General features: G+C 46.5%; 1 protein-coding gene across 1 annotated transcript in view; it reads right to left on the bottom strand.

Annotated features, from left to right (window-relative positions):
- Positions 1–24813, bottom strand: part of HK3 (hexokinase 3) — a 128712-nt gene that overhangs the window by 48217 nt on the left and 55682 nt on the right. Inside the window, exon 3 of the mRNA XM_073651366.1 lies at positions 1389–1551. Coding sequence (XP_073507467.1) covers positions 1389–1551 — 163 coding nt within the window. The remainder of the gene's footprint in view (positions 1–1388; positions 1552–24813) is intronic.

The raw sequence follows: 24813 nt of genomic DNA, 5'->3' as shown, positions 1-24813 counted from the left end.
TGTGTATGAAGGAGGCTGGAAGATCGCTCCTATCCATAGAAAAGCCAGCCAGGAGTTCACGCTGCCCCAGAAACTTTTAGACCACGGTCACACGTTCAGTATTTGGTCAGTATTTCACATCAGTATTTATAAGGGGGTGATAAATACCGAAGTGGTGACGTGTTTCTATTATACTTTTCCTCTGATTGTTCCTCTCCTGGTTTTCTCTGACAAATACTGAGGTAAAATACTGACCAAATACTGAACATGTCAACGTTGCCTCATAGTTCATATTTTACTGCTATATTTCAACTTAAAATGGTTGTCCATTGACACAGTGTGCCCTTAGCTTCAAGCCTCATTCAGACGTCAGTATTTTTCACGTACGCAAAAAAAATGGTACCGGTGTCATCAGGGATTTGGATCAGTACATCATCAAGGTCAGTGTGCCATTAGTATTTTTCACATATAAATAAATTACAAAAAGTCTCCTGGGATTATTAAAAGGGTGTGTAGACTTTTAATAACCACCGCAGGAGCTTCTCTCTGTATTTTTAAAAAAGCATGTTGGTGTCCATGATCAAGTGCCATCCATCCACAGGTCTGTCCTTGTCAATTCTAGAGGCTTTTATTCTTTACTAGTGTTGAGCGAGTATGTTCTGTCCGAGTATGCTCGAGCTGAGCTCCGAGTATTTACAGCTGCTCGGTGATATGGTTGAATACCTCCCATGTGCATGATTTGCAACTGTTTGACAGTTTTATTACATGTGAGGAATGTCTATTTCTTACACATTCATCACTTGTAATAAAGCTGTCAAACAGTTGCAAATCATGCACACGGGAGCGATTCAACCATATCACCGAGCAGCTATAAATACTCGGAGCTCGGCCCGAGCATACTCGGCGAAAGGGTTAATAGAACATACTCGCTCAACACTATTCTTTACCTATAGGCTAGGTCTACACAATGTTCATTTAATATTTTCTTTTATTTAGAATACTTGGAATGGATCCCAGAAATGAAGAGGGATCTGGGATCCATTCCAAGTATTTCTCAAACAAACATGTGACCACGACTTTCAACTGGCATGCTGCACACCCAAAGACTTATTCACAAAGCAAAGAAAACTATACCTACTATCATTTGAACCCGGCTAACCCTATATAAAAGCTTAATATCCATAATGCTGGCTGGCTTTAAATGTCCACAAATATAGTCATATATAATGGAGAAAAATAAGGCAAATTGTAAATCCACAGCTGCCCTTTCAGCAAAGCACAGGTTTCACTCAGCACTCCTAGAAGAGCTGTTGAAACTGTTGTATATTCAAGATAAGACTACAATGGAATATATTGTATACCCAAATATTTCAACATGTTAAAGGCTGTGAAAGAATAATGCAACACACCAGTGCCATGTGGAGTTGAGCGGACATATGTAGGGAGCATTCTCAGTGTTGATGGGTGGTCTGGTTCTGCTTTTAGTCCTCTTTCCATGTTGACTGCCATGAGATCCCTCACAGCTTCTAGCTGCTTCTGGGTCAGAAATAATGGCTGCAGACATTTCTGAACCTGCAAAAAAAGAAGAAATTTGTGTCATGAGATCTGTAAACTGCCTTAAAATAAACCTATACATGATTTCAAAAGGATACAAAACCTACAAAAGACAAAAAATATATCACATACCCTACCATCATTATATATAAATGTAAAGCAAAGTTGCATATGAAATATAGGGTACTTAGTGAACTATTTTTGATCAAAAAAAGTATACAAGCCGTTTCACCAGCGACAAAGTGACCCTAATTGGGACGGTCCTACACTGTCTACCCTATATTTCATATGCAACTTTGCTTTACATTTATATATAATGATGGTAGGGTATGTGATATATTTTTTGTATTTTGTAGGTTTTGTATCCTTTTGCTAGTGTGAACATGCTCTTATTTCTTGCATGTGTACCATCTTAGACCTCAGTTCACATTGCTTGTTTTTTTGTCTTGTTTGCATTCTGTGCAAATTAGGGGTGTGGCATCCCCCTTGTTGGGCTGGTCAGTATCTATGTAGCTTACCACGGGCTTAGGTGGTCTGATATTGGGACCCGGTTCTATTTGTCTACCCTTTTATATACATTACTTCAACTCTGATATACAGTAAGGTTTTTAATATAGACAGTGTAGGACCGTCCCAATTAGGGTCACCTTGTCGCTGGTGAGACGGCTTGTATACTTTTTTTGATCAAAAATAGCTCACTAAGTACCCTATATTTCATATGCAGCTTTGCTTTACAATTATATATAATGATGGTAGGGTATGTGATATATTTTTTGTCTTTTGTAGGTTTTGTATCCTTTTGCTTGTGTGAACATGCTCTTATTTTTTGCATGTGTACCATCTTAGACCTCAGTTCACATTGCTTGGTTTTTTGTCTTGTTTGCATTCTGTGCAAATTAGGGGTGTGGCAATCCCCTTGTTGAGCTGGTCAGTATATATGTAGCTTACCACGGGCTCAGGTGGTCTGATATTGGGACCCGGTTCTATTTGTCTACTCTTTTATATACATTACTTCAACTCTGATATACAGTAAGGTTTTTAATGTAGACAGTGTAGGACCGTCCCAATTAGGGTCACCTTGTCGCTGGTGGGACGGCTTGTATACTTTTTTTGATCAAAAATAGTTCACTAAGTACCCTATATTTCATATGCTACTTTGCTTTACATTTATATATATAATGATGGTAGGGTATGTGATATAATTTTTGTCTTTTGTTGGTTTTGTATCCTTTTGCTAGTGTGAACATGCTCTTATTTCTTGCATGTGTACCATCTTAGACCTCAGTTCACATTGCTTGATGATTTCAAAAGGAACATGAAGACCTACCTCTTCCGACAAACCTACAACCTGCAGTAACCCTTGCTCCACAATACCGCTGCATGACCAGCTCTACCCTCACCTACTGTATCCTCACCCATCCATTGTAGACTGTGAGCCCTCGCAGGCAGGCTACTGTACCAGTCGCCGTCACGTTTTGTTCAAGATTATTGTAATTGTTTTTGTATGTATACCCCTTTTTCACATGTAAAGCGCCATGGAATAAATGGCGCTATAATAATAAATAATAATAATAATAATAATAATAATAATTTAACCTTCTAGTAGCCCAATAAGTGCCAATAAAGACAGTGGGGCTTTGTCCAAGGATTGTCAGTTTCATCATAGTTTTTGCAGTAAAGCCTTTCTCTTAAGTTACCCTATGTGGGGCATAGCTATAGTGGGTGCAGGGGTGCAGACACACATGGGTGCTGTCGACTAGATGCCCCAAAATGTCCCTTTGGCTCATATGAGAAGATCGATATTATTGAAGACCCGTGATAGTTGGAGTCCCTGTTGGAGATTTTAGCATTGCTTCAAATTACGTCACTGAGTCCATATATCAACTAGAATAAGATGAGGTACAAAGCATTCAAATTCAACAACTCAATTACAGTGTAAGATTGTATTAACATCTTCATCAGAGGTGTGGTTGAAGACTATCATATATGACAGGAACAATAGCACAGCAAGTCAATGGGATCTGTTGGGGACCAATTGTGTCCATCATCTGACAAGAGCCTAAAGTATGTTCTCAGCCAAGTCACTGTATTAAAGACTAAAGAGTTCCTATCACCAATGTGGGTCTGCCCACTATTTTATTAAATAAAACTTACAACCTCAGCCTGGTGATAGGTACTTTTTAATGTATACCGAAGCCTGAGAAAAAAGTCTACTTCTTGGAGTTTACTTGGTCCATCAGGTTGTCATCAGAGTTTTTGTGTACAGCAGTATTCAAAAAGTGTTTTTCATTAGCAATGCACATTATAAAATAAGCCCCAAAACGGCTAAAGGGCCTCTACTGTCTCATAAGTAATATCTAGGATAATCACCACTGCTGAAATGTTGATTTTTAACTAGACACAGTTTACATGAATTATATATAGATTTTCCTTTGCCTTAGGTTGCCTCTTGAAAAGTCAAACTATGGGACCTTGGAGGAACGTGTATGCCTCCAGCTATGTCCCTAAATATGAGCTTATGGGTCAAATACAACTAAAATATTGCATTACTTATTAAAATAGTCCAGGCTGAACCCACAGCGCAGTACTCTGGTTCATGCACCAGAGAAGTTTATGAAAAATGTTAACTTTTTTTTTTACTGTAATAAGTGGTAATTTGTACATTGTACACAAAAATATATGTAAGTCTCGTTTGATCTAATCTCATTTTCCTAATATGCCATACATTTTAATAAGATATCAAAATTAAATAATTCAGATTACTGTAAAATGAGGTTGTCTGGTCTAGAAACCCCAATTTAATATATTATATTGTGAATTCAGAGATATAGAATGCGGTCTTTAGCAGGTTCCACTTTTTCTTTTGGGAGCCCAACTTGTCCATGCACCATTTGGAGAGCTTATTAATTGAATATGGGCACTGTGTAATGCTTCATTTTTCCTTTGGTGAGTCAAGGAAATTATTCACAGTTGCTAGAGAGTTCCTTGCAGATTCCAGGTGATTTCTAAGTGTCCCAAGGAGCAGTATACCTTGCACATACCTTACTTAAAAACAACAAACCTCTACAGGACTGTAGTAAGTAGAATTTTAATGAGAGTCTGTCAGCACAAAATGACTGTTCAAACCAAGCACATGGGCTCAGTACACCCTTGGTGTGGCCAAACGGCTCAGTGCAACTTCCTACCTACTTGTTTTACAACTATCTCCGCCATTCTTTCACTCTTATAAAGCCAGAGCAGACAATCAAGGAAGAGAAGGACGTAGTTTGATGTAAAACAAGTAGGTGTGAATGTGCGCTGAGCGGCTTGGATACACCAATAGTGCACTGAGCATCTGTGCTTGGTTTGAACAGTCATTTTCTGCTGATATTCTTTTTTAATAGGTTAAGTATTATAAAAAAATAAATGAAAAATATGATGGCAAAAAGTTGCTTTACTTTTCAAAGTTACGCAATAACAAAAAAATTAAATCAATTACACAGTTATATACTGTATATGCACCACTAACCAGTCCAGTAAAAAAAACACCATTTCTTCCATATAAAACATGAGCACACTAAAGGAAAAATCAAACTGTTATGGCTGCGGAAAAAAGAAAAAATAATAAGTAGTTCTCAAACAAGCCTGGTCATTTAGGAGTTAAATATGACAGACTGCCCAATGCTGTTCAATGCAGTCACACTGAACTATACCTAGGATAAATAAAAGAGTTGCTGCTCTGTCTCATTTGCCAAGAAATTCGGAAGGCATATTGACACAAAATCTTAACTGCTGGTATTATTCTGAGAAACTGGCAGCTTTCCATCGCACACTGTCAATTGGCAACAATAACTGAGTATTGAACACTGATTATCAAAAACCTACCAAGGGGAAAAAGCAATCTGGCTCACTAAGCCACAAAGACTGCCTTCAGTTTTCTTTTTCCTGCTCAAGTAATTATAAAAAAATATATAAAATTACGGTCTCATTAATACAGACTATGCGCACTCACACTGATGCATGTTTTCTATTCACTAGCGTTCTAGACATTTTAGGCTAAATACTGCATCATAAATCCAATAACATCCCAGCAAGTCATACAGCTCAGTAAATAGTATCTGTGTATTTTTCAAAAGTTTTGCATTTAGTTGCTCACTGGGTGGTATAATTTATGTGCCTATATATAACTTTATCTCAAATAGTGTCATCTATTAAAGGTAATCTGTCAGCAGGATTTCACCCCCCAAATTATTTATATGTGCATGTAACTTTTTCAAAGACAAGTCCAGGAATAAGTTTACATGACCAGTACGTTCCTCCATTACTGAGAAATCAGTGTTTAAATTGATATGCAAATGAGGCTGAAGAGCTATGATAGATCTGAAGCCTCTGCCACTCCAGCTCTATTTCTCGACCAGCGTTGCTTGACTGATGACTCCTTTATCTGAAGTCACACAACATAGAGGCTGTCAGTCAAGCAGGAGGTGGTGGCACTGGGTGGGGAATGAAGCTGGAGTGACAAAGGCTTCAGATGTACAAATAGCTCTTCAGCCTCATTTTCATATCAATTCAAACACAGATTTCTCAGTGATGTTAAGAATGGATTGGACATATAAAAGTATTGCTGGATTCGTCTATGAAAGAGAAATACTATGAAAGAAAATGGTAAGAACCCGAAATAAGCAAAACAATTTGATGAGAATCAAATTTATTCCAAATTTTATTAAATTAGCAGGTCCCAGCAAATTTGAACAATTTGCAATTTGATTCTTGTGAAATGCCAACAAGTACTAGCTACCATTTTACACATTGCAGAAGACTGCTTCAGCCACAGAAGGCTCAGGTGACTTCAGACTGTGAGGGCATCCCCATAATGCCTTGCAGTTATCACATCAAATCTTATAGCACAGTCAATCAGGAAGGATTGTCTACTTTGGATAAAAAGCCAAGGCAAGAAATGAGTCAGCCATTTTAGAGTGATTTAGAATAGTGAGAGGACTTCAGAGCTCACAGCTCTGCAAAAGAGATAGAAAGAGAAAGCTCTATAACATTAGACAAATACTCCAGACAGTATTGTGTTATACAATTGCAGCAGTGAAGAAGTCGAGTGTAGTAGTCTGCACATAATATATAGATTCAATTGATAGGGGAGAAAGAGAAAGGAGAGGTGCCAGCATAAGTGCCAAGAGTCAGTGTGATTGATCAGTGGTATAATGTAGCTGCCATGTGTCTTGCTGCATTAGAATTACAATTACACATTTTTTCTTCATCCTTAATGCACTAGAAAGAGAAAGCCACAGAAATAAACCATCTGAAATCAGTGTCAGTCAAACATGGTGTGCTTACTTGTCATAAGCAACATTTACCATAAAGGCAGGAAATGCCGGCAGATGTTACGACTTAGTTAATCATTGGAATCAGCCATTGATAAATGAGAGCAACGTGTTTCAAAATTGATCTGATTTCTTCCTCAAGCTAGCCACACAGATCGTGCACCCTTTATAGAAACGGTATCTTCCAGAAAGACTGAACTCATCACATAATTTCACAAAAGGCAGTGAAACCCACTAAGTGGTAAGGCGGCCACCATAGGCGGATTATAATGAGGGCAATCTGGGCTACCTACCCAGGGGGTCCATGGCCAGATTATAATATGTGCGGCGCCGCGGCACATACAGGCAATCAGATTCGGGGGGCCCCTGGACCACTCCCCCAGCAGCGGCGCACTGCCGCTGCTTCTTCTTCGGCTGGGCAAGCACTGCACCTGCTAACTTCCCTGTGTGCTGGCCCGGAGACACAGCTCCCTGCACTGCTACTTACCACCGGAGAGGAGCTGGACGACGGGAGCCGGGGGATGGTGAGTGAGTGAGTGTGTGTGTGTGAGTGTGTGTGAGTTTGTGTGAGTGTTTGTGTGCAGATATCATTGTGTGATGTATGTTTATATGTATTTTTGTGTTTCAAATGTGTTTATGCGTGTATGTATGTATATGTCTGTATATGTTTGTGTGTGTGTGCGAGACTGCGTGCGGCCTCCCGCTGTCTCTGGGAGGCGCCGTGCGGCCTCCCGATGTATCTGGGGGGCGCTGTGCGGCCTCCCGCTGTGTATAGATGGCGCCATGCGTCCCCGTGCTGTGTATAGATGGCGCCGTGCAGCCCCCTGCTGTGTATAGATGGCTACGTGCGGCCTCCTGCTGTGTATAGATGGCACCGTGCGGCCTCCTGCTGTGTATAGATGGCACCGTGCAGCCCCCTGCTGTGTATAGATGGCTACGTGCGGCCTCCCACTGTGTATAGATGGCTACGTGCGGCCTCCCGCTGTGTATAGATGGCTACGTGCGGCCTCCCGCTGTGTATAGATGGCTACGTGCGGCCTCCCGCTGTGTATAGACGGCTACGTGGGGCCTCCCGCTGTGTATAGATGGATACGTGCTGTCTCCCGCTGTGTATAGATGGCTACGTGCGGCCTCCCGCTGTGTATAGATGGCACCATGCGGCCTTCCGCTGTGTATAGATGGCTATGTGCAGCCTCCTGCTGTCTACACTGTGTTCCAAATTATTATGCAAATAATATTTTCTCAGATTTTCCCAAATTACCTATATGAATTGCAGTCATTGTAATTTTCCAGTCAAATAACTATTAGAGTACAATTGAAAGGTTTTTGTACAAACTGCCTATGATAACAGTATATTTTTAAAAAAATAAAACACTCAAACTGCACTCAAAATGCATGTTCCAAATTATTATACACAGCAGAGTTTTCAACCTTTTCATTTTAATAAAGAACAAAAAAATTGTCATTTTTGAAATTATAAGCATTTGCAGGTTATTACAAACTGAAATCAAACAGTTTTCAACTCAAAACTTTATTCTAGGTGATGTTACAATTGCACAAAGGACCGCTTGTTCGAAAGGAGCTTCTGAACTCTCTCGTCCATTGAATTTGTCAGGTTTTGGATGGTTTCTGCTTCAGTTGTTTTGCATGAATACAGAATACCCTCCCAGAGCTGTTGCTTAGATGTGAACTGCCTCCCGCCATCATAGACACTCTTTTTGATGATGCTCCAGAGGTTCTCAATGGGGTTAAGGTCAGGGGAGCATGGGTGCCACACCATAAGTTTGTCCCCTTTTATGCCCATATCAGCCAGAGATGCAGATGTGTTATGTGCAGTGTAGTGCCGGCGTCCCTGCCCTCTGCTAGGCAGGGACGCTGCTCCTCTCACCGCTCTGCTCCGTGCCCGGCTTCCTCCCCCCGCTCTGCTGTCAGCGCGCGCTCCGTCCCGGCGTCCTCCTCCTGCTCTGCTCTCAGCGCGCGCTCCTTCCCGGCCCCTGTGCTTAGGGCGCGCGCGCGCGCGCTCCCCTCCTCTTAAAGGGGCCGCGCGCGCCGCCCTAAAGAGTCCCCGGCCAATGGCCGGAGGACTTCATCATATATAAGGCACCTCCTCCAAAATGGAGGTGCCCGAGCAATGTTGTTTGCACCTGTGTCTCACCTGTGCTTCAGCCCTCAGGTCCCGTTGCCAGTTACCTGCCAGTTACCTGCCAGTTTCCTGCCAGTTTCCTGCTAGTTACCTGCCAGTACCTGCCAGTTACCTGCCTGATTCCTGCCTGAATACTTGTTACCTGTCTGCCAGTCTGAGGTCCGACGGTCTGCCTTACTACTCTTGTCAGTCTGTCTAAAGGACCAGCCTGCCCGCTCACCTGGGAGCGCATATCAGCTACCTGCCTGCTTGCCTGAGGTCCGACGGTCTGCCTTACTACTCCGGTCAGTCTGTCTATGGACCAGCTTGCCCGCTCACCTGGGAGCGCTTCTCCGTTATCTGCCTGCTTGCCAGCCCGGAGGCTCCGTTGTCACGTGCTGTGACCACCAGCTACTCCAGACTCTTGCCCGCTCACCTGGGAGCGCATCTCCGTTACCTGCCTGCTTGCCAGCCCGGAGGTCCCGTTGTCACGTGCGGTGACCATCAGCTATTCCAGAGACTCTTGCCCGCTCACCTGGGAGCGCTTCTCCGTTACCTACCTGCCTGCCAGCCCGGAGGTTCCGCCGTCACGTGCCGTGACCACCTGCTATTCCAGAGACTCTCGCTTGCTCACCTGGGAGCACACATCTACCACCTGCCTGCTAGCCTACCCGGAGGTTCAGCCATCACAGGTCGTACCTACCCCTTACCCAGAGACTGCCCTGATCACTTGCCGTAACTCCCTGTCCGTTCACCCAGAGACTGCCACCCGCTCCCTTACAAGGGCCGCCCCCTTGTATAGTAGCTCAGAGGTTCCGCCTCCCGGACCCGTTACAGTCCGCCTCCCGGACCCGTTACAGTTTGCTCGGGCCATGGAACCCGGTGGCACCCAAGCTCCCTCGCTCTCGGACCTCGGTCTTGAACTGTCCCGTCAGAGGTCCCAACAGGAGGCCATCCTGGGTCACCTGCGGAATGTTAATACTCGCCTGAACACTCTGTCTGATCCACCAACAACCTCCGCCAGTGCCATATCTTGCAATCCGGCGGCTCCGCTGCTCACTAATACTATGGTATCCTACCCCGGACCCCGGCTTTCTGCACCTCCTCGCTTCGGAGGCGACCCCGTCCAGGCTCGGGGCTTCTTGAATCAGTGCACCCTGCATTTTGAACTTTTGTCCTACCAGTTTAACTCCGACCGGGCCAAAATTGCCTTCATCATGTCCCATCTCACCGGGGAGGCCCTGGCCTGGCTGAATCCTCTATGGGAGAGAGGAGACCCCCTGGTGTCCAACTTGCCTGCTTTTCTCACGGCTTTCTGGAAAGTCTTCGACGAACCCGGACGGAAGACCTCATCTGCATCATCGTTGCTACGCCTCCGTCAGGGGAGTCTCACCGTGGGCCAATATGCCATATGGTTCCGTACCCTTGCCTCGGAGCTGGCCTGGGATAACGACGCTCTGGTTTCCGTCTTCTGGGAGGGTCTGTCCGGCCGTATTAAAGATGAACTTGCCGGTCGGGACATTCCTACCACTCTCGATGACTTAATAACTCTTGCCACCCGAATTGACCTACGGTTTCAGGAGCGTGCCAAAGAGGTCACCCGTGAGAGAAGGATTCCACGTTTAGCTCCTACTTTCCAGAAACCCGTCATTCCCTCCATCTCTCCCCAAGTACACTCTCCTGAGCCTATGCAGGTCGACCAGACCAAGATGGTCAAAACCCGTCAGGACTCACGCCGTGCCGAGGGGAGCTGCTTCTACTGTGGCAGTAAGGAGCACCGGATCCGTGCCTGCCCGGAGAGGTCGGGAAACGCCTGTGTCTAGGTTCGCTCAGAGAGGTCCACCTAGACAAGAATAAATCCTCTCCATCCCTGCTGTTGTCAGTTTCGATCATCTACGGGGAGAACCGTTATTTCGAACTAGCCCAACTTGACTCTGGAGCAGCCGGGAACCTTATTTCACAGTCCCTGGTTGAGAAATACCGCATCCCCACCAAACCTCTGGCTGTACCCTTGTCTGTCGCTGCCGTGGATGGGGGCCTCTTACCTCGCCCCATTCAACTCATCACCGAATCCATTACCCTGCAGGTGGGAATGCTGCATTCTGAAAGTATCTCCTTTCATGTTCTGCCTGGACTCTCTCACGCCCTCTTGCTAGGTCTGCCCTGGCTCCAGAGACATGCACCCGTGCTAGACTGGCAAACCGGAGAGGTCCTTCGCTGGGGACAAGACTGTCATAAAACCTGCCTGGTTCCCGTCCATCCCGTCCGTCCCTCTCCTACCCCAGCTAATCTACCTGGACTTCCGATTCCTTATTGGTCTTATGCAGATGTCTTTAATAAAAAGGAGGCAGAGACATTACCACCACATAGACCATACGACTGTCCCATCGATCTGCTACCCGGTACTACTCCTCCCCGTGGGCGTATCTATCCTTTATCCGCTGCTGAGACCCGGTCAATGTCCGAATATATTGAGGAGAATCTGGCCAGAGGATTCATCCGGAAATCTACCTCCCCGGCGGGAGCAGGCTTCTTTTTCGTCAAAAAGAAGGACGGCTCTCTCCGTCCCTGTATAGACTATAGAGGCCTAAACCTGATCACGGTGAAGAATAAGTACCCCCTTCCGCTCATTCCAGAATTATTTGATCGTCTGAGGGGGGCTAGGATCTTCACCAAACTGGACCTTCGTGGGGCGTACAACCTGGTTCGTATTCGTCAGGGGGATGAATGGAAGACGGCATTCAACACCCGGGACGGCCACTATGAATACCTGGTAATGCCCTTTGGTCTCTGTAACGCTCCTGCCGTCTTTCAAGAGTTGGTCAATGACATCTTCCGGGACCTTCTCTACTCCTGCGTAGTGGTGTACCTGGACGACATCTTGGTCTTCTCCCCGGATCTCCAGACTCACCGGAGGGACGTTCGTCAGGTCCTGCTCAGGCTAAGGCAGAACCATCTCTACGCTAAATTTGAGAAGTGCCTCTTTGAGCAGACCTCGCTTCCGTTTCTGGGCTACATTATCTCTCAGACCGGCCTTCAAATGGATCCTGAGAAACTGTCTGCCATCGAGAAATGGCCCCGACCGGAGGGGTTGAAGGCCATTCAGCGTTTCCTGGGCTTCGCCAACTACTACCGCCTCTTCATACCACACTTCTCTTCCCGGACGGCCCCAATTTCTGCGCTCACCCGTAAAGGTACTAATCCCAAAGAGTGGCCACCCGAAGCAGAGGAGGCCTTTCTTTCCCTTAAACAGGCCTTCTCTTCCACCCCGGTGCTGCATCGCCCAGATGGCAACAAGCAGTTCTTCCTGGAAGTTGACGCCTCCTCCTCTGGAGCCGGAGCGGTACTTACTCAAAAATCATCTTCCGGGAGGATGGTAACTTGTGGCTTCTTCTCTAAACTCTTCTCCTCCTCTGAGCGCAACTATTCCATAGGAGACCGAGAGTTATTGGCCATCAAACTGGCATTGGAGGAGTGGCGTTACCTGCTCGAGGGGGCTCTTCACCCGGTAATAATTTACACTGACCACAAGAACTTGGCTTACCTCCAGCATGCCCAGAGACTTAACCCGCGCCAAGCCCGGTGGTCCTTGTTTTTTGCTCGTTTTGATTTTGTCCTTCATTTTCGCCCGGCTGACAAAAACGTCAAGGCGGATGCCTTGTCTCGATCCTTTCTGGTGTCTGATCTCGAGGAGGATCCGAAACATATCATCGATCCCGCCAGAGTAATGCAGGTGGCTCCCGTGAGTCTAAATCGTCTTCCTCCTGGTAAGACGTTCGTACCAGTACCTGATCGGGAGAAGATTCTACACTGGGGTCATTCGTCTAAACTAGCTGGCCACGCCGGTCAGAAAAAGACCCTCCAGCTTATTACCCGGCACTACTGGTGGCCTAACCTGCACAAGGATGTAATAGACTTTGTTTCTGCCTGTGTGTCCTGCGCCCGCAACAAAGTTCCGAGACACCTGCCGGCCGGCCGCCTCCTACCTCTGCCAGTACCTGCTGCCCCCTGGCAGCATATAGCGATGGACTTCATTACTGATCTGCCCGTCTCTGCCGGTTGTACGGTCATTTGGGTGGTCGCTGACCGCTTCTCCAAGATGGCTCACTTCATTCCACTGCCAGGTCTTCCGTCTGCACCCGAGCTGGCTAAAGACTTTATCCGCCACATCTTCCGTCTTCATGGCCTGCCCCGTCACATCGTGTCGGATCGTGGGGTACAGTTCACTTCCCGTTTCTGGAGAGCCACTTGTAAATTGCTGGACGTCACCCTGGACTTCTCCTCCGCTTACCACCCACAGTCTAATGGTCAAGTGGAGCGGATCAATCAGAACCTGACCAGTTACCTTCGGCACTTCGTTAATGCCCACCATTCTGACTGGGTGGATCTCCTGCCATGGGCCGAATTCTCGTACAACAATCACGAGAGCGAGTCTTCCTCCAAATCCCCGTTTTTTGTAGTCTACGGTCAGCATCCTCGGATCCCGTTTCCCGTCTCCACCTCGGCGGACAATCCGGCTGCGGAATCTCTTGTTAACAAATTTTCCTCCATATGGGAGAGTACCCGGTCCGCACTCCTTCTGTCATCCGAGCGTATGAAAAGACACGCTGACAAAAAACGTCTGGACCCTCCTCAATTCCGCCCTGGGGATAAAGTCTGGCTCTCGTCCAAATATGTCCGGCTCAAGATCCCTTCCTATAAGTTAGGGCCTCGGTTCATCGGCCCACTGGAGGTCATCAGTCAGATCAACCCGGTGGCCTATAAATTGAAACTCCCGGCCAACTTACGGATCCCTAACTCCTTCCATGTGTCTCTCCTCAAACCTGTTGTACTTAACTCTTTTTCCAAGTCTACAGGTACGCCTCCTGCTCCGGTTTCTGCTGAGGACGAGTTTGAGGTAGAGAACATTCTTGCCACCAAAAGGGTAAGAGGAAAGACCTTTTTCCTGGTAGATTGGAAGGGGTTTGGTCCTGAGGAGAGAACGTGGGAGCCCCGGGAGAACATCCATGCCCCTCTCATCCTAGCTAAATTTCTGTCTGGCCTAAAAAAGGGGGGGCCTAAAGGGGGGGGTAATGTAGTGCCGGCGTCCCTGCCCTCTGCTAGGCAGGGACGCTGCTCCTCTCACCGCTCTGCTCCGTGCCCGGCTTCCTCCCCCCGCTCTGCTGTCAGCGCGCGCTCCGTCCCGGCGTCCTCCTCCTGCTCTGCTCTCAGCGCGCGCTCCTTACCGGCCCCTGTGCTTAGGGCGCGCGCGCGCGCGCTCCCCTCCTCTTAAAGGGACCGCGCGCGCCGCCCTAAAGAGTCCCCGGCCAATGGCCGGAGGACTTCATCATATATAAGGCACCTCCTCCAAAATGGAGGTGCCCGAGCACTGTTGTTTGCACCTGTGTCTCACCTGTGCTTCAGCCCTCAGGTCCCGTTGCCAGTTACCTGCCAGTTACCTGCCAGTTTCCTGCCAGTTTCCTGCTAGTTACCTGCCAGTACCTGCCAGTTACCTGCCTGATTCCTGCCTGAATACTTGTTACCTGTCTGCCAGTCTGAGGTCCGACGGTCTGCCTTACTACTCTTGTCAGTCTGTCTAAAGGACCAGCCTGCCCGCTCACCTGGGAGCGCATATCAGCTACCTGCCTGCTTGCCTGAGGTCCGACGGTCTGCCTTACTACTCCGGTCAGTCTGTCTATGGACCAGCTTGCCCGCTCACCTGGGAGCGCTTCTCCGTTATCTGCCTGCTTGCCAGCCCGGAGGCTCCGTTGTCACGTGCTGTGACCACCAGCTACTCCAGACTCTTGCCCACTCACCTGGGAGCGCATCTCCGTTACCTGCCTGCTTGCCAGCCCGGAGGTCCCGTTGTCACGTGCGGTGACCATCAGCTATTCCAGAGACTCTTGCCCGCTCACCTGGGAGCGCTTCTCCGTTACCTACCTGCCTGCCAGCCCGGAGGTTCCGCCGTCACGTGCCGTGACCACCTGCTATTCCAGAGACTCTCGCTTGCTCACCTGGGAGCACACATCTACCACCTGCCTGCTAGCCTACCCGGAGGTTCAGCCATCACAGGTCGTACCTACCCCTTACCCAGAGACTGCCCTGATCACTTGCCGTAACTCCCTGTCCGTTCACCCAGAGACTGCCACCCGCTCCCTTACAAGGGCCGCCCCCTTGTATAGTAGCTCAGAGGTTCCGCCTCCCGGACCCGTTACAGTCCGCCTCCCGGACCCGTTACATGCAGCATGAGACGGGGCATTATCATGCATGAAAATGATCTTGCTGCGGAATGCACGGTTCTTCTTCCTGAACCATGGAAGGAAGTGCTGTTTGAGAAACTCAACATACATTATGGAGTTCATCTTTACCCCTTCAGGGATCCTAAAGGGGCCGACAATCTCTCTCCCCATGATTCCAGCCCAAAACATTACTCCACCTCCTCCTTGTTAGCGCCATAGCCGTGTTTGCATGGGGTGTCCATCAACCAGCCATCCTCCACTCCATCCATCTGGACCATCGAGATCATTTCATGCATGATAATGCCCCGTCTCATGCTGCACATAACACATCTGCATCTCTGGCTGATATGGGCATAAAAGGGGACAAACTTATGGTGTGGCACCCATGCTCCCCTGACCTCAACCCCATTGAGAACCTCTGGAGCATCATCAAAAGGAGTGTCTATGATGGCGGGAGGCAGTTCACATCTAAGCAACAGCTCTGGGAGGGTATTCTGTCCTCATGCAAAACAATTGAAGCAGAAACCATCCAAAACCTGACAAATTCAATGAATGAGAGAGTTCAGAAGCTCCTTTCGAACAAGCAGTCCTATGTACAAATGTAACATCACCTAGAATAAAGTTTTGAGTTGAAAACTGTTTGATTTCAGTTTGTAATAACCTGCTAATGCTTATAATTTCAAAAATGACCATTTTTTTATCTTTATTAAAATGAAAAGGTTGAAAACTCTGCTGTGCATAATAATTTGGAGCATGCATTTTGAGTGCAGTTTGAGTGTTTTATTTTTTTAAAAATATACTGTTATCATAGGCAGTTTGTACAAAAACCTTTCAATTGTACTCTAATAGTTATTTGACTGGAAAATTACAATGACTGCAATTCATATAGGTAATTTGGGAAAATCTGAGAAAATATTATTTGCATAATAATTTGGAACACAGTGTATAGATGGCTACGTGTGGCCCCCAGCTGTGTATAGATGGCTACGTGCAGCCTCCTGCTGTGTATGGGAGGATTGTGGCAGCTCATATTGTGTGTAGGGTCTCATACTGTATATAGGGGATGTCAGCATACTTAATTGTGCTCAATATTAAGTCATACAATTAATGTAAAAAAAAAAATATTATAATTAATATATTAATATTGTGCCAAATTAATTTTACGTGAACTATCACATGATCTATCACAGGGAATCATGTGACATGTCATGTGATACATCAGGTGTGTGGGGGGGGGGCGCGCCTTCTAAACTGCCATGGGCCCTTGCTACTCTTAATCCACCCCTGGCGGCTACGACTGCACTACCAGCAACTGGAATGGATAGGAGTTGAGTTGGCACTCACGTGGATGACTGAGAGCATATGGTTGATTCCTGACCACATAATCAGGTATGGATATTTGAGGGTGTATCAGACAAGAAGGTGGAGGAGAAAAGCACATCCACCACAAATGTCATTTCTATGTTGTCAACTCCACTTGCGTGAGTCCTCCAGGTGCTGGGTTTCTGGCCATCATGCCGAGGAACATCATGATGAATGCGCACCAATTGTGGCCATCGGTAAGCACGCCAATATATATATATATATATCCCCCTGTCATAGCACTCTCTACCTCCTGACAAAGTTATTTAATACAACAAAACGCTCGTCTAGGTTTCCTTTATTTGGGTGGGGAGACGCTGACATAGCTTTACTACTTTGACAACAGGTATTCTATAGTAGATGGCTTTCAGAGTGCTGTTAAATATACAAATAACATTTAACTTGTACTAATTTATAACTACTGAGTTTACTTCATGATCATTAGTGTTGAGCGAGCATGCTCGACACTGCTCGGTACTCGCCCGAGCATCTCACTACTCGGAATGTTCGGCGAGCACCGAGCATTTTCTGGTTACTCGGGCGGAAGCTCGGGTCTCCGCCCTGCATGTTTGGCGCTCTTTACAGAGCCAATGAACATGTAGGGATTGCCAGCCAGTCACTGTAATGCCGCAGCCATGTTGGTTGTGAGCATTACAGTGATTGGCTGGCCGCACAGTGTCACCTCGAGTATTTAAAATCGGGCGCCGCCATCTTGGACACAGTCGCTCCGGATCAGACAGTTTAGGGAGACTGCTGCTGAGCTAGGGAGAGATTTATACTGCGAAATAAGTAGTGTAGGGTCTCTAAAGCCTGCAAAATCAAACAAACAGTCCTTCTGAGGACTAATATCCATCCCAGATATCAGGCAGGCAGGCAGGCTGTATAGGAGACGCAGTGGTTATACCAACAAACACTGCATTACAGTCCTGTGTGCTGCTTCTCAAATTTCTAGGCTTAGCCTCAGGTCTCAGGGGCCAGGAAAAATCGCCCCCCCCCCAAAAAAAAAAAAAAATTGAGTGTGTCTGTGAGTGTTCAGACACAAATATATCTGTTTAAAAGAGTCTAGTTTCGGCCAGATAACTAGAACTGTGGTTTTGCAGTTCCACGGTTCAAATCTCTGTATTATCCACTTTTTTGCCTTTTTTCCATAAAAAAAATAGTTTGAGTGCCTTGCTGACTGTTCAGACACAAATATATCTGTTTAAAAGATTCTGGTGTAGGCCAGAGAAATAGAACTGTGGTTTTCCTCTTCCACGGTTCTAATCTCCTTTTTATTACCCTTTTGCCATTGATAGTGTGAGTGTAGGCTATTTTACTTCATTTAGAATGGGCAAGGCGCGTGGCAAGGGACGTGGAACTGGACGTTCTGGTGATGGTGCGTGCAGAGGATGGGGCCGTGGCCAAGGTGAAAATGTGCCACAACCAACAGCCACATTTTCTCGCTCCCAGTTCTTGACCAAATTACTAGGGAAGCACACAACACCACTATTGCGAACTGATCAGTGTGAACAGGTTATTAATTGGATAGCAGATAATACTTCCAGTCACCTGGGCACCACCACCTCCGGTCTGTCTTCCACACGGTCAAGTGTTAGTAGCCGTGAGTCTCGACCGCATACTCCTCCTCACCCTGATGCTCCTTCCTCCCACTATGCCGAGTGTCGTCAGACAGCAACTGATCCCACAGTTGGACACTCTGAAGAGCTGTTCACTGGTCCATTTCCATATTTGGGCCCCTCGCCTGCTCCGCTTGAAGTGGTGGAAGAGGAGATCCCATGTAGCAATGGCCAAATATTTGAACAGCCACGGCCACAGGAAGGCGACGCTGGCAATTTGTCACAAGAGGTGGACGATGACGAGACACAATTGCCACAAAGTGAGGAGGAGGACCGTGGTGCGGAAGTGGAAGAGGAGGAGGTGGTGGATGTTCTTGTAACTGACCCAACGTCAGAGCAAGGCCAGTAGCACACAGGGGGAGGGAGGCAGAGTACCCCAACAGGCAGGAAGAAGCAGTGTGGTGGCCGCAGACAGAAGGCGGCCAACCGTTTCCCGTAACACCAACATGAGCGACGTTGCCAGTACAACCGGTAGGTCTTCCAGAGTCTGGAATTTTTTTAAAGACTCTGCTGATAACCCCAAAAAGGCCATTTGTACCACCTGCCAGGCCAGCATCAGCAGGGGTGACAAAACTACCAGCCTGACCACCACCAGCATAATCAGGCACATTGCAGCAAAGCACCCGACTTTGTGGGGCGAACCCCAGGGTCCACGACCAGTGTCAGCGGGTGTCACCACTGCTTCTTCCGCTGTTGTGCGTGTAAGAGAACCCCCTGTTGTGCATGCCAGGCAATCCCCTGTCCATACTGCATGCAAAAATGCCCCCTCCTCTCAGTCTTCACTTGTTATGGCAGTTTCTCAAGAAACAGCATCAAAGTCCACGTCCACGTCCCGGCACAGCGTTCAATTGTCCATATCCCAGACCTTTGAACCAAAGCGCAAATTCACAGCCAACACCCCACAGGCCACAGTCCTAAATTCGCACATTTCACGACTGCTTGCGTTGGAAATGCTGCCTTTTAGGCAGGTGGAGACGGAATCCTTCCACAACCTTATGGCGGTGGCCGTCCCTCGGTACTCGGTCCCCAGCCGACACTATTTTGCCCAGTGTACCATCCCTGCACTACACAAGCACGTGTCCCAAAACATCTGCCGTGCCCTCCACAACGCAGTTACTGGGAGAGTCCACCTGACAACGGACACGTGGACAAGTGCTTGTGGCCAGGGACGGTACATCTCCCTGACGGCACACTGGGTAAACATAGTGGAAGCCGGGACCCAGTCGGACCTTGGGACGGAACACATCCTCCGCACACCAAGGATTGCGGGCCCTATGTCAGTCAGAGTTGCCCCCACAGTGTACAGCTCCTGTGCATCATCCTCCTCCTCCTCCTCATGTTCAGCCTCCATCTCAGATATCACCACATCAGTTACAAGCTGGAAGCACTCCAGTACTGCCTCAGCCAAGCGGCAACAGGCTGTGCTGAAACTCATAAGCTTAGGTGATAAACCTCACACTGCTGGTGAGTTGTGGACAGCTGTGAAAGAGCAGGCAGATCTGTGGCTGAGACCGCTGAACCTACATCCAGGCATGGTCGTGTGTGACAATGGCCGTAACCTGGTGGCGGCTCTGAGGCGAGGCGAGATCACACACGTACCATGCCTGGCTCATGTGCTTAACCTCGTGGTTCAGCGGTTTCTTAAATCATACCCCGAGTTGCCAGATCTGCTCGTCAAAATACGCCGCCTGTCAGCTCATTTTCGGAAGTCGGCTACAGCTTCCGCCGCTCTTGCTGTGTTGCAGCAGCGTTTGCAGCTTCCTGCACACCGACTGGTGTGTGATGTCCCCACACGTTGGAACTCTACCCTCCACATGTTGCAAAGGATTTGTGAGCGGAAGAGAGCAGTTGTGGAGTACCAGCTGCAACAAGGCCGTCGATATTCAGGTCAGACTCCACACATAAGACCTCAGGAGTGGACCTGGATGTCGGACATATGTACCATCCTGACAAACTTTGAGGAGTCCACCAAGATGGTGAGTGGCGATGACGCCATCATTAGCGTCAGCATCCCACTTGTCTGTCTTTTGCAACGCTCTCTGCAGAGAATTAAAGAGGAGGCATTGCAGCCAGAATATGATGAGATGGATCAAGAAGCCGTAGCGGGCGATTACACATAGCCCAGCCTCATCTCATCCCAACGTGCATTGGGGGACAATGAGGGAGAGGAGGAGGAGAAGGAGGAAGGACAGGAGCTGGTATCATGCGCTGTAGACGGTAGTACCTGTACAACTGTCATACTGTCGGTTCAACGTGGGTGGCCTGAGGACAGGGGGGAGGAGGAGGAAGAGGAAGAGAGCATGGTCAGTCATCATCTTGGTGAGGACACGTAAGTCTTGCCCGTTACCAGTCATGGCTGACTTTATGTTACGCTGCCTTATCCGTGACCCTCGCGTTGTCAAAATGTTGGGTGACAGTCATTGCTGGTTAGTGACACTTTTAGACCCCCGCAACAAGGAGAACTTTCACTCTCTTATTCCTGAGGTGGAGAGGTCTACAAAAATGGGCCAGTACCAGAAGGCCCTTGCTGCAGAACTGTTAAAAAAATTCCCATCTGAACACGCTAGCGGCAGAGGTCACAGTTCATTGCCCAACCAAGGCGTACAGGCGAGAGAGACGCAACTCCAATCCAGCAGAGGCAGGGGAACACTGTCAATATTCTGGGACAGTTTTCTGAGACCCGCCCAGCTTACAGGCCCTGAGGCGTGGGGTACTCTCACAAGGAGTGGAAAGTTTCAAAAGATAGTGAGGGAGTACCTTGCCGACCGTAGCAGCGTCCTCCATGATTCCTCTGTGCCTTTTAATTATTGGGTATCCAAGCTGGACACTTGGAATGAACTCGCTCTGTACGCCTTTGAGGTCCTGGCCTGCCCTGCCGCTAGCGTGTTATCGGAGCGTGTTTTTAGTGCCGCTGGGGGAATTATAACTGATAAGCGCACTCGCCTGTCAACTGACAATGCTGACAAGCTGACCCTTATCAAAATGAACAAGGGCTGGATTGGGCCAGACGTCTCATCACCACCAAATGACAGCAGAGTAACAAAGTCAAATCCACTGTGTTATTTCGGGAGGTGTATTCCCATGCACCGCTTCACACCCACACATGGGTATACGCTTCCTCATTTCGGCTGTTTTTTGCTCTTCTCCTTATCCTTAGCCTCCACCACCACTATACCACCAGGGTGACCGTGGTCCGTGTTGCCAGCATTGCAAGTTCCTCCGTCCTAATTTTTGGCAGCTTTTGCTTGGATGGCATAGGCAAAGACTATGGGAGACCCACTCCCCAATAATGGGAATAATGTTTTTAATATGCTGTACTGCATGACTCTTGTAAGGGGCATTGCAAGTTCCTCCGTCCTAATTTTTGGCAGCTTTTGCTTGGAAGGCATAGTCAAAGACTATGGGAGACCCACTCCCCAATAATGGGAATAATGTTTTTAATATGCTGTACTGCATGGCTCTTGTAAGGGGCATTGCAAGTTCCTCCGTCCTAATTTTTGGCAGCTCTTGCTTGGAAGGCATAGGCAAAGACTATGGGAGACCCACTCCCCAATAATGGGAATAATGTTTTTAATATGCTGTACTGCATGACTCTTGTAAGGGGCATTGCAAGTTCCTCCGTCCTAATTTTTGGCAGCTTTTGCTTGGAAGGCATAGTCAAAGACTATGGGAGACCCACTCCCCAATAATGGGAATAATGTTTTTAATATGCTGTACTGCATGGCTCTTGTAAGGGGCATTGCAAGTTCCTCCATCCTAATTTTTGGCAGCTCTTGCTTGGAAGGCATAGGCAAAGACTATGGGAGACCCACTCCCCAATAATGGGAATAATGTTTTTAATATGCTGTACTGCATGACTCTTGTAAGGGGCATTGCAAGTTCCTCCGTCCTAATTTTTGGCAGCTTTTGCTTGGAAGGCATAGTCAAAGACTATGGGAGACCCACTCCCCAATAATGGGAATAATGTTTTTAATATGCTGTACTGCATGGCTCTTGTAAGGGGCATTGCAAGTTCCTCCGTCCTAATTTTTGGCAGCTCTTGCTTGGAAGGCATAGGCAAAGACTATGGGAGACCCACTCCCCAATAATGGGAATAATGTTTTTAATATGCTGTACTGCATGGCTCTTGTAAGGGGTATTGCAAGTTCCTCCATCTTAATTTTTGGCAGCTTTTGCTTGGAAGGCATAGGCAAAGACTATGGGAGACCCAATCCCCAATAATGGGAATGTTTTTAATATGCTGTACTGCATGGCTCTTGTAAGGGGCATTGCAAGTTCCTCCATCCTAATTTTTGGCAGCTTTTGCTTGGAAGGCATAGGCAAAGATTAGGGGAGACCCACTCCCCAATAATGGGAATAATGTTTTTAATATACTGTACTGCATGGCTCTTGTAAGGAGCATTAAAATTGTTTTGTTAAGCTACTGTGACCTCCACGTCTCTACCAAGGGTCATTGATATTGTCTTTTTATTCCACTGGGACCTCCACGTCTCTTCCAAGGGGCATTAAAACCGTCTTGTTAAGCTACTGTGACCTCCACGTCTCTTCCAAGGGGCATTAAAACTGTTTTGTTAAACCACTCTGAACTCCACGTCTCTTCCAAGGGGCATTAAAATCATCTTGTTAAGCTACTGTGACCTCCACGTCTCTTCCAAGGGGCAATGATATTGTCTTTTTATTCCACTGCGACCTCCACCACTCAAAAATGCTCGGGTCTCCCATAGATTAACATTGGGCTCATTGCTCGGGCTGAGCACCCGAGTATCACGGTGAGCTCGGCCCGAGCTTCAAGCACCCGAGCATTTTAGTGCTCGATCAACACTAATGATCATGATCTATTTCATATGTGTTTACTGATGCTCTCATCGACTTTTATGTCTATTATGCCACTTAATATGTCTCCCTATATATAAGCTATTATATAGCTATTATATCCCATCTTCTCATTTTTTCACCTTTTTCAACTTTTTAATGTACTGTTTTGCTTATATGTATAATTGTGTTTATTAAAGTGTTAGAATTCTACAATTCTGGGCTATACCTCTATTTCTTTTTTTCGGCTTCATTCATCTTTCTCAATATTTACCTGTTTTGGGCAAGGACCCTTGCATGAAAAAAGGATAAATAGAGAAGGTATATTTTCATTGTGTATCACCAGTGATCAACAAGGATAACAAATAAGTAATATGTGGCAAATAGGAAGTCAATTAATGTGTTAAACTTACAATGTGCTGGGTACATAAGTCAATGTTGCTTACTGGTGTGCTTCAAGTGCTGAGAGCAAATAAAAGTTGGCATGAATAGAAGATAGTATCCATTTCCTGCATTCCTACACCACTGTCAATGCTATTATTGCAAGGTTGCATTTTTCTGTTCCTACGGCAACTGGTACTTGTTAATTCCTCTATTACAATGAAAAATTAACTTTTAAAGACATTTACATAAATATTTGTAAAAGGAAAACTTTTTCAAATCATATTTTAAAAGAATGTAAATGTATACATGTATTTATATATATATATATATATATATATATATATATATTCTATGATATTATAATGATAAAAAAATAGAAACAAAATTTTAAAAACATCTCAATTTATTTAGTATTGAGTAAAAGCGCCACATGCAGAAATGCACACACTTATACACCTTGGCATGCCATCAATGAGTTTATTAATGGTTGTCCACATGTTTAGGCCACACGGGCTGCTGACAGTAGCACAAGCAACATGCGGCTTGCCATTATGGTATTGAAAAATGTCTCCCAGGACATCATTGATTCCTCGACCAAATCAAAGTAACGTCAAGCTGTTAGTGTACCTGAAAGGAAGAGTAGAGGGATCCGGCAACCATATTTTATGCCACCCCAAACCATCAGAAGGCATTAACTTAACATTGGGCTATGAGCCAGATGTTTAGCTACAGGTCCATTGACTTCCCACCATCGCTCTCAAAGGTTATCATAATGTAGAGGCTAGAATGGAGGTCTATCCTCTTCAGCAATGAGTCTCGCTTTTGTCTCAGACAAAATCTCCTTTTATCATTGCATCCAAGACAAAAGCGGGACCCTCCAAAGAAAAGGGTAGACCTCCATTTCAGCTTCCATTGCCATCTTGTTCTGCATTATGATAGCCTTTGAGAGCGATGGCGTGTAGCCAATGGAACACCTGTAGCTGGATAGCTGGCTTGTAGGCCAATGTCAGCCAAATGCCTGCTGATGGTGTGGGGTGATATAATGTATGTTGATTAGACACCTCTAGTCTTCATTCCAGGTACACTAACAACTTGACTTTGCATTGATTTGATGGTGAAACCAGCAGTACGAAAATTTCTCCAAAGTGTCCGAGGAGCTTTTTTTCACCATGACAATGCTTTGTATTGCAATACTGTGCTTTACTGTGCAAAAGTTTTAGAAAGGCATGGGAAAAAATTCTGCAAAGTAAGAAAACTATAAAAATAGAGATGTTAATAGTTTATTTTTATCAATTAACAAAATGCAAAGTGAATGAAAAAACTATAGCTAAGCTTATGAGTAACTAATTATACCACACTGTTTATAATAACCTTTTTTTTTTCAAATGCAGGTTGAATCATATTGTCTCACGCCTTCTCAGCGGCACCCTACTCACTGTGTTCACCGCTCTGAG

This window comes from Phyllobates terribilis, unplaced genomic scaffold (assembly GCF_046119375.1).
Source record: "Phyllobates terribilis strain yellow unplaced genomic scaffold, ASM4611937v1 Scaffold_11__3_contigs__length_659146591, whole genome shotgun sequence".
Lineage (NCBI taxonomy): Eukaryota > Metazoa > Chordata > Amphibia > Anura > Dendrobatidae > Phyllobates > Phyllobates terribilis.
Note: the sequence above shows the minus strand (reverse complement) of the source record. Positions and strands in the feature narration are given on the sequence as shown.